The 10,711-nt window shown below is 39.0% G+C and overlaps 1 protein-coding gene across 2 annotated transcripts; it reads left to right on the top strand.

Moving 5' to 3' along the window:
• The first annotated feature begins 4,768 nt into the window (after positions 1–4,768).
• On the top strand, positions 4,769–8,357 carry tnip2 (TNFAIP3 interacting protein 2). 2 transcript variants are annotated; one of them, XM_022738381.1, is made up of 6 exons: positions 4,769–5,420; positions 5,874–6,176; positions 6,347–6,436; positions 6,589–6,852; positions 7,015–7,131; positions 7,258–8,357. In XM_022738381.1, the coding sequence occupies exons 1-6, from the start codon at positions 4,980–4,982 to the stop codon at positions 7,531–7,533; spliced, it is 1,491 nt and encodes a 496-aa protein (XP_022594102.1). In that variant the 5' UTR covers positions 4,769–4,979; the 3' UTR covers positions 7,534–8,357. The 2 variants fall into 2 exon arrangements, with proteins under 2 accessions (XP_022594102.1, XP_022594101.1); XM_022738380.1 differs by having other exon boundaries at positions 7,255–8,357.
• The last annotated feature ends 2,354 nt before the right edge of the window (positions 8,358–10,711 follow it).

Below are 10,711 nucleotides of genomic sequence, written 5' to 3'. Positions count from 1 at the left end.
GAAGGGAAAAAAAACTGCATGTGTTACTGTTGAAGATAAAGTTCAGTTGAGCTCTTCCCCGTTCAAATTTTCATGATTGGTTTGCAGTCAAATATATCTTTCTATAGAGCCCAGCAAAGACGTTTCCCTGGCCATGTGTCTTCCATTGGTTTATCATTAATATCCTAAATCTTAAAAACAAGGTGTTATGGGGCACACATAGGGTTGCATGGCTGAAATAGCTTGCATTTATTCGACTCTCCACTGTAAATTTTATGGATTTTCAGTTTCCAAAAGGTGCTATGCCCCAATACACTCAAACTACATTAATCAAAATATTTTAAGAGCCATCATTTGGTTGCTAAAAACACCAATTATATCTGGTGCAAATACAAAGGTAAATAAATATAGAAAGAGAAGTCCCTAACGGTAGAGTTATGTGAGATTCTGTGACTTTCATCCATCCACTCTTGTTCGTTTTGCACTGACCGCCCCCTAGTGGCCAGTTTTCAAGTGTCTTCCCTGGGAGCTGTCTTTTTTGCTGTCACCTCATTAATTGCAGTTAATTGCACTAAGCTGGTGTCCCAGGTACAAAGGAGTCACTAATTACATGATTAGAGTGAAAACTAGCAGCGCTTTGAATCCAGGATTAAAAATGACTGACTCTAATAATCATTGGCAGATGTGGCCTACAGTTACATCCTGCAGATGTAGTTTATCATACATTAACATACTTTTCTTTTCTCTTCCGTTATCAGAAAGTAGGGTTTTTCTACCTTCTTTGAGGGGGCCTCAAACAGGGTTAAATTCTCGGCAGAATTTGTTTAGGGCAGTGGTCAAGCTTTATTAAAAACTCCTATTAAAAAACAACTTACATTAAAAGAGTCAAAGGCCCTGACTGCTTGAGACAGGACTTCACAATTCAAGTATTAAGATTTTTAAGAGTTCTGTCGGGATATTTTGAGGGAGTCTTCCTTAATAAGGTATCAAAACTCATTTCTGTCCTAGTTCTACAGACACAGTTACAAAGATGGAGTCATTGTGTGTGGTGCATACCGAGTGAAGCTGTGATTCCCCGTGTGTGTAGTGTGATGTTCAAAGACAAAATAATGTTTGTGTTTTTGTATTCCTACCGTTTTCTCAAGCAAAAATGAGAGATAGCTGGCTATATTCTCTTCCTGTTCAACAATTGATTATTCTTGATAAAACTTTTGTAGGCCTGAGCAACTGCATACTTTTCTACCACAGTATGATAAAACTAAAATATTTTTCTACTCCAGACTTTCATATGTCATTTAAACTTTTATGTAAAGTTTTGGTTTGCATCTTCATCCTGTTGTTTTATGAGTAACACAAATTGTATTAATGCTGAATATCTGAGTTATGGTTGATAGTGTTGATTTGATGAGCAGTAACTTGATAAGCGCAAATAACCATGTGGCAGTGTGTATGTGTGCAATGTAAAGTATTTTTTGAAAGTATTACTGTGTAAATATCAAATACTATCTTTTATTCTTGTATAAAGTTTCCAGCTATTAAAAGCTGCCAACAACACATTTTGAAATTACTCATGAACAGAGTGTTGAGTTCTAAAAATAAGATATCCTAACATATAGAGGTCAAGTTCACATTTGACTATCAGCAGGAAACCAATATATTCATGAATAAAAGAGGAGTTTAAAAAAAAATCCTGATGACCGTAGTTAGAAGATGGAAAAAAATCTACAGAATGTATTATTAAATGCCACCATCTAGTGGAAGTCTATGGTAACTGCAGACAAATCCTTTTGTTGCATTTAGCACCGCGTCTAAGGATGACTATTTACAGTTTTTTCATCTAAAATATTTGCACCATTATTTAACTTAAGTGGGGGTTATAATGCTTTAAAAGATCTGTCATGCAGTCATATTGAATGTAGTGTTTTCATGCTTGCTTATAGACATGGCTTTATTTTCTTTCGTTTTGACCATGCATTTCTGAGAAACATCTAAGAAATGTGACACCTGTTTTGTTCCTGATACTCATTTGTTTTTCACTACTTTGATTACTGTGGGGAAATTATTGTACTGCAAGGCCCAATGCTTTTTAAAATATTCCACATATCATCTTTGCTCTTAAGTTTACTTCTTATGTCGTACTTTTAAACGCATGAGTGCTCTCTTGCTGTTTTGTTTGGGAGATGCTCTTTGTAACTTTTATTTTGATAAATGCCATATACAAAGTCTTTACTTAAGAAAAACAGGCACAATGTTAGATCTGAAACAGACAGACTATACGACTTAATCTAGCGATTTACATCTTCAAACGGCTTGTTTCTGTGACCAACAGTCTAAATCTCAAAGCATCCATGAGGATATAAACCAGAAATGCATACAATTCTGACATTTGAGAAACTGGAAGAAGTCTGCAACTTAAGCCTCAGAATTACTTAAATGATTTAATCGTGTGGATGAATTTTCTGTCAACTAATCGTTTCACTATAGCAAACTACTTGGGGCCATCCACTGAGTGATGTGGAGTACATCCGCAGTATGTATCTGTAGATTCTTCTCATTCATCCAGGTATTGTGCTACCTTGATGACTACGACTGTACTGACATGTCAAAATGAATCAGTCCACTGGACTGTGTGAGTAGATTTCCCCACGTGTTTTATGGTTTCATCAGCTCTGCCAATTGATGGGGAGTCCCAGACATTTCACCTCTCAAGGTGAATCACACTGGCACATGAGCTGCTGAGGGTTGTTATATGAATCAAGGTGTGAACCAAAAGAGATGAGTTGTAATCTACAGTCTAAATGACTTCCTCTCATGAGGAAAGAACACCACATTCAGACTCCTCACTGGTGTTGCAATGAAAGTGAACTGTAGCTGGTATTGCCAAAAAGACTTAAAGTATCACTGACTTAAAACACTGTCCTCACATTCACTTCTTCTACATGGTTTCTATACCACTTTACACCTTGAACTGTCACATGACTACCATGTGACTTCAATGAGTCACCTACAGATTTCATGTGACATTATAGCGTGATTGACCCAGAAATACCTGGGACTCCCCACCGGCCAATAGAACTGACGAAGCCTCTTGTATGCCTGCCTAAAAGCCTTTAACCCTACTCCTACAGTCTAGACAGGGGTTTCATTTTGACCTGCCAAGGCTCAGAAGTAGTGTTCTTGTTGGTCAGGGTTGGTCAGGAGTTTTGCCAAGTAGCTTAAGTATTAACAAGAGGCTTATATGTATTAAGAAATGTGTATTGTGTTTAAAGCTCCTGCAAAAGGCAATACATGTGTTCTTCTTCACTGCATTTGTTTTGACAGCTATTGCTAGTAGGTACTGACCAACATTATACATTCAAAACATATGATCACTTGGTAAAATACAATGCAGTACTGATTAAACTACAAACACTAATTAAAATGATCTCCACTATAACAAGCTACAAAACCAAAATGCAACTTATAGCAAATCAACGATATACAATATCTTCAGTATTGACTTGGAACATTGTGCACAACCATTAAAGCAGTTGAATACTTCTTCCATGCATTAGCCTGCATAGGCTACATTATAAATGTTGCATTTTTCCCATGTAATAATGTTACTGTACTATACATGTCAAACTAATGTGTAGCCTAATACAAATTGCAGCATCAAGAAGGGTGAGGTCTGTTGGTGATGCTATCCTTATTCCTTTTTTTTCTTTTGAATTAATAAATGAATGAATGAATTTAATTTTATAGACATCATTCTAAATGGAATATTTTTGGACTGCCCAGAGGATTCACATTTGAAGACTTCACCTCGGTCACTTCTTTGTTTTGACATTATAAAGACCAAATGAATAATTAGGCCAAGTTGGAAAACATAAACTGCAGATTAACTGATAATGAAAAAAGTTAGTTGCAGCCCTAATTTAATTATCTTTAATTGAACTTTTTCAATTGTGGACTAGTCAATTTAACACCTTATAGGAGAGGTGATGTTTAAATTATTGCACGCTTTTTCCCATGTAAAATACCAGCTTGATATCACAGGCATATTACAAAAATAGTGATAATTATAGGCTAAAACTAAAGCATCACGAGGTAATAATGGCACTAAGTACTCCTATAATATTGCAGTCAATTTGTAATTTGTTACAGTAACAGATATTTCCAAAGTTTCAGAAAGCAAAATACCCCCAGAGAATCATTAAGAGCCATCCAATGATCAGTCATAACTCATTCTGTATGAATCATGTAATAGTCTGGACAGCTAGAATACAATCACGCACACACACTGGTTGTATCCGTATTAGGAACCAGCAGTCATGATGCCTTCAATGCTGTGGGAAAAAATAAAACCAGTGGGGCGAGGATAAACAATCCTAAAATAATGACAGGCGTAGGCTATATGGGGAATTTGCTATGACAATAGAAATGCCCTGGTGTGACGTTTAGGGGGCGAGATGCGTGAAAACCCTGTAAACTACCTTTGGGAAAATTAATGCTTTAGAATTGTACTGATTGCAAAATACTATAGGGGACTTCATTTTCTATAGGTCTTTTTGTGGCTACATTATCTTTAAGCCCAAGACGACAAACTTTAAGTGGGATTTAAACTTAACTTAATTTTTTTTCTTTCCCAGTCTAATTTATGAAACTAAAACTAAAACGACTCTCTTCTAGGAGCACTTGCTAATGCTAATCAAATGCACTTCTTTGCGTCTCTCGCTTGGAGAGTTCGAGTTTACGACGGTGGTGAACGCAGCACCAGAATTACTTTTCCAGCCGTTGGTGGAACCTAGCTTAAAACCTTTTAGCCTGTAGTTAAAATGTATGTTTATGTGTGTTCTTTACCATTTGTGCCAACGGGCTATAAAACCATTTTACCTCCTAATGACGGTCGACGATGAATCTTTGAGAGCAGGCAGGGCTCAGTTTGACGAAGCTCAAAAAAGTACGTGGGGAAGTTCCCTAGGAAATCCCCCCAGACTGTTATATTATTCTCGACACTGATGCGCCAAATCTCCGACAATCGTCCTCCTCGGTCCATTTCTAAAGACACAGGGCTAGGAACAGAGGTGTCAAATGTTGGATTATTAAGAGTTGATCTTTCTGTTAAATCTACTAAACTTGCAATGGATAACTTCAGTATGAACACGGATAACGACATGGTGAAAGACAAAATCCGGAGCTACAGCACGCTGAATACTCTTTATCATGAGACTCGGCAGGAAATCGACCTTCTGAACAAACAGATAAATGTAAAGGACAATATCATTGCAGAGTTGAAAGTGAGGCTGGGGAGATATGAGAGGATCTACATGAACGTGGGAGATAAAGAGTCTGTGGTCATAGGGCCGTCCAAGTCTTTGCTGGAGAGCTTATGTAAAGAAATATGCAAACTGAAACAGAAGAGGAACGATATGGAGTTCAAGGCATCTCGACAAGAAGAGGTATAATATATTGTTACCATGTTGTTCCTTGCAGATGAGTGTGGACACTGGAGCCTGAAGTTGAAGAGAAGTTAGAATAGTGGCGCAGGTCTGTCCAATGAAGGGACATTTCCCACCAGTCCATCAGCAAGAACTACTAAGCTTCAAAACCCTTTAAGTCTACATGTCAACTTTTAAGTTTTTGTCACCCTGCTGGATTTATTGTTTTGACCTGCATGCAATTGTGATGTCCATGTTGTATTAATAGTAAAATCTTAGTGAATATTTTCAGTGATATCCTCAGTGAAACAAATACTCATGATTTAAAAGAAAATCAAACAGAGCAAATATCAGTAGCAATAATTAGAATAATAAATTTTAGTTGTATCGCATCTTTAATAAATAAAATGCACTTAAAGACTACACAGTACAAACTAATGTGCTCATGCAGTTCATCACCGTGTCTTCTCCCAGGAGATCCAGAGGCTGAATGTGCAGCTCAGAGAGAAGGAACTGGAGCTGGAGAGTGTCAGGTGTCAGCCAGACCACGAGAAGGACCAGGAGATTCAGAGGCTGCGGTCGGCCTTGGAGGAGAGGGATCGGTCCGAGGCCACCAGAGCCGTCCTCTGCACCTCCCTGGCGGAAGAGGCTGACCAGCTCCGTGGCCAGCTCGGTGCAACTGTGAAGGTGTGCCAGGAGCTGCTGGCGAGGCTAGAGAAAGAGAAGAAGGGAGAAGGAGAAATGGAGGAGATGGCTCAGCTTCAAAAGCCTAAGGAGGTGTGTGATGCCTCAGCTTCATGGGGCTCCTGGTGTCTTTATTCACTTGTTGCAGTGGAGCTTGAGCTCAACGCACTACAAAAAATCCCCACATTTCTTTAAATGCTGTGTTAAGTACTGCTTTTTTTTCTGGAGGACCCTGCTGTAACTTCCTTCACCGTTTTCCACAGACAGCAGAGTCCTCTGACATGAGTGGTGTTAATGCTCAAATCTACCAACTTCAGGAGGAGAATAAACAGCTAAAGCAGCGAGTGGCATATGTAAGTCAACTAGAAAGTTATTCTCAATAATGATTTTTTAATTTTTTTATAAGATATATTTTAATTACTCCTAAGTGCAATACTAATTTGCTTAAATACAAAATCAGTTGAATCGTATATCCAACAGTGTCTTTATAATTTGTCTTTTTTAGGTACAAGGTTTGAATTCTCAGTGGCAGAAGTATGACTCTAGCAGGGAGGACTATATCAGAGGTTTATGTCAGAGGCTGAAGGAGACCACTGGGCAGGGCTTGATGCCTGGGCTGGGTTCTGTCAGCACAGGGTTGCTTCATCAGGAGATTTCCAGGCTCAATGGCTTACTGGAGGAGAAGATTAGTGAATGTGCAAGACTGGGTAGAGAAGGAGAGGAGACAAGGAGGCAAGACCAAGAGCGCATCCAGACACTGGAGCAGCAGGTCGGTACTATTTTATTGTCTCAGTGTATCTTCTACATTGATGCAGTGTGTGCACATGTATAATTTTATTGTATACAGCTCTAGTAGCATCTGATGTTTTTAACAAACCTAAACTGAATTTTAGAGAAACATAAGGAGTAAAGTTTTATTTTCCTTCCTCAGGTCCTCATCTATACAGAGGACTTCAAGTCTGAGCGAACTGATAGAGAGCGAGCACAGGGCCAGATCCAAGATCTGAAGGAGCAGGTTCATCAGCTAAAACAGCAGCTACACAAACAGGTGAGACAACGGTCCTTCAATACCTATATGCCTACATAGCATTCTCTTCCTTTTACGGTTAGCATGTTCCCTTATGTGTGGCTGGTGCAATCCTAACAGCCTACATGTCTCACGCTTTTTTAGCAGGGAGCTAGCAGAGAAAACAGAGATGTGGTTCCCATGTGTCGTGTGCACATAGGACACAGGATCTCCTCAAGGCGACAGAAGGACGACGCAGAGCACCTATTGAGGACCACTGCTGAGACACAGCAACAGCCTGCAGCTGCAGCAGCCACACCGAGCCCCGCCTGGAGTGAATGCTCAGGCCAGTCAGAGTTACAGTGCCCACTATGCCAGGCCAAGTTCAACGACAGGGACACTGCAGAGTACCTGAAACATTGGGAAGAGTGTGCCAAACTATAAACAGAACAACACTCACTTCAAAAAGACAGTTATCTTTTTGCTGACAGTAAATGAACACTGATGAGCAGCACTACACGGCAGAAAATAACCTGAGTGGAGTTTCCAATTTGGGGAGGCTTGACTACAAATTAAACAACTGACTTAAGATGTTTGTACATAGGGAAGCAAAACTGTACAATCCACAGTTCCCTGTCGCAAGACAAATGAGTTCATCAGGCCTTTCTAAGTCTGCATAGTTTTTTTTTTTTGTTGTTTTCTTTTAAGTGTCAGGTTCTGAGTGTTCTCCTGTGGCAATGCAGGAGATTATTGTGGAGGGGGAGAGGATTTCAATGCAATATATCAAATATCATATACCTCAATGTGTCAAATTACAAACCTGTTGCACTTTCTTGACATTTAGCCAAAAACTAATCGTAGGATTGTACAATTCAAAGATTCATGATGCATAAGCTTCTTATTTTTGGTCCTAGACATCTAGTTGATAATGTGGTGCTATTAGTAGTTTATTTTTGATTAAACATTACATATTTCTGTTCTGTAAATTATATATTAAAACAGATTTAACATATATAACTATTATATTAATATTTATTCTTTTTGCATATATAATTGGATTTTCGTGCAATGTTTTGTTGCCTATTTTTTTCACCAAAGCCATGAAATTTTACTTCCTGGTAAACTTTTGGGATCAAAAATGTCCACTTTTTGAAACAGTGTATGCAAAGACTGCATCCTAACTGACAATATGCTTATTTTCTGAAATCTGGTGCTGTTTTTCTCAAGCTGGCACATTATTTTTGTAATAAAAGATTGTTTAGATTGTTTATAGCTTTCAATATGTTTATTCCTGCATGGTATATTTTAATTCTTGTGACAGTCTGCAGCCTGAAGCTGTAACCACAGATCACAGCCTAACCAAGAAAATGTTGGCGCTACTTAATCTAAGTCTGTGTGCATGTCTTTTAGTGTGTGTTTGTGTGTCCATCTATGTCACGTGTGTGTTTTGTGCACAGTGGAAAACCCCTTCCCAGCGTTGCCTGAATGGGCACGCTGTACTGTGACAGCCAGATTCCCAGCTGTTGTGTGGCTGAAGCAAACACTACAGGGGTATGGCAGCTCAAGTTACACCCAAACCATCAACAACTGCCTGCAGATCAGTTGGTGACTAAAAAAAAAAAAAATCTGCAGTCAGTGGATTGTGAAGTATCATTTTGACACAAACAGTGCTGTTTGGTGAATCAGTTGTCATGGGTTTGGTGTAGTAAGCACAGGAAGCTGGACATCCCCTCTTCTAAAAGGAAGTAGGCAGTTGCAGAGCATAAAGAAGATGGAGCCAAACAGCAGTGGTATTTACGTGTGAGTGAACGCATCGGCTTTTGCTGCATTGTTCTCTGATCAGATGATGGCACATTTAAAGGAAGACTGTAACTTTCAAAAGAGAGCAGTTACGAAATTAAGTTTAACCCACAAGCAGTACAGTAAATGTAGATGCTATTCAGCAAAAGTTTGAATCTGGATTTAAATACCACTGTATTATCAAATATATTTCTAGATAAAATTAAAAAACAAGCCCATTTTGGGTTTTCATTACATTTTCACTACATGCTTTAAAGCAATTTTTTTTATATTTTGGGAAATTAGCTATAAACTTTCTTACCATATAAAGTTAGATGAGAAGAGGTTAGTTAAACAAGAAGCTACCAAGTATTCGGTTAGCTAAGCACGGACTGGAAACGAAGAAACTGCAAGCCTGCCTCACTGATAAACTGCCTATTTTGTAACCACGGACAGAGCCAGGCTAGCTGCTTTCCTTAATTCCATTCTCTATGCTAAGCTAGGCTAACCCAACTGCCAGTGGTAGCTTCACATTAATGGTACAGGCATAAGTAGAATCAATCTTCTCATCCAACTATCTGTGATCCAAAAAAATAAACATATTTTCCAAAATGTTGAACTATTCTTTTAATTAAGATTTTCAGAGTAAAATTCTGACTTGGTGATCAATTTCAACAGATTTTTCTACCAATACTAGAATTAAAGATATTAATCCTTAAAATTAGAAGTGTTGAAAAGGTCTGCTTCTGAAAACAAAATGAAGAGGTTTGAAAGTTGGTACATCACCCAGGTCCCCAAGTGTTCAAATGACATCACATGATAACTTACTCGTCAACTAACTGGGGACAATGTTTGTGGCTGAATTATTTTGTAACACATCTATTTCCTTTACATAACACAAGAGCCTGCCTCAAATTCTTGTGCCTACAAAATGACTGGGTCCAATTTTGGCTTTAAAGGGCAACTTGAATATCTCGTCTATAAGTCGACCACAGGCACATTGGCAGAAATACACACAAGCCCTAAAAAGGCCATGAGCTGTCTTCTAGGGATTCCCCCCCCACCACCACCAGCAGCATACACCTACGCATTTACAAAAGGGTCTATATGTGACTGAACTTCCACAACGCTCTACCCACCAATCTGAGAGTGGAAAAAAATAGGTCACAAGTCCCCACCTGAGTGTCTGGGAACTTTTCTAAGAGACAAAGAATTAGTAAGAAAAGTCAGGTGACGGTGGTAGATCAGTTCCTGTTGGAACCAGGTTTCAAAGCATCAGGATGTACTGATCTAGCAGTCGTATACTTTAACAGAGAGGGTAAAATTCAGCCTGACACTTATCCAGACAAATAAAGAATGGATAGATACGGCCTTTAATCTTGTGTATATCCTAAAAGAATGGGAATTTCCCGCCATCACAAGGGAATTCCCAAAAAAGCAGACAAGCTTATGAGAAAATGGATTGCTGTCGACTTGAGCGGATCATTTTAATTCAACGTATGTTGGTTGAGGTAGCTGGTATTAATGCTGGCTGTTTTATCAAGGCTTTTTGGTAAGGAAGTCCAAGGTTTTGGCCATCAAAAGCAGCATGGTGGCAGATCGTAGCCAGGAAAGAAGAGGGGGGGATTCCCTCTGTGGAAATGTATGTGATCCTGAAGCGCTCCAGGCGGTCGACGATGAAAAGATCAGCGTTCTGATTACAAGCTACAAGGCAGCTCTGATCCCTTTTAATAATCCTATTGGCGCTCTCCCCTGTCATTGTCAGACTGCTGAGTGCACCATTGTGTTTTCCTTCATCAACCAAGACCATTTTTACAGCAAATTACAAATCAAGGAAATCTTC

Source organism: Seriola dumerili, unplaced genomic scaffold (genome assembly GCF_002260705.1).
Source record: "Seriola dumerili isolate Sdu_G_001 unplaced genomic scaffold, Sdu_1.0 BDQW01000035.1, whole genome shotgun sequence".
Classification (NCBI taxonomy): Eukaryota; Metazoa; Chordata; class Actinopteri; order Carangiformes; family Carangidae; genus Seriola; species Seriola dumerili.
The sequence above is the reverse complement of the archived record's forward strand: the minus strand, read 5'-3'. Positions and strand labels throughout refer to the sequence as shown.

Bases quoted from the DNA above. Each gene is read 5' to 3' on its own strand.
- tnip2 (XM_022738380.1), top strand. From the start codon at position 4,980: ATGCGCCAAATCTCCGACAATCGTCCTCCTCGGTCCATTTCTAAAGAC. The intron at 5,421-5,873 runs GTATAATATATT...GTCTTCTCCCAG, and splicing joins AGGCATCTCGACAAGAAGAG to GAGATCCAGAGGCTGAATGT. The intron at 7,132-7,254 runs GTGAGACAACGG...ACGCTTTTTTAG, and splicing joins AACAGCAGCTACACAAACAG to CAGGGAGCTAGCAGAGAAAA.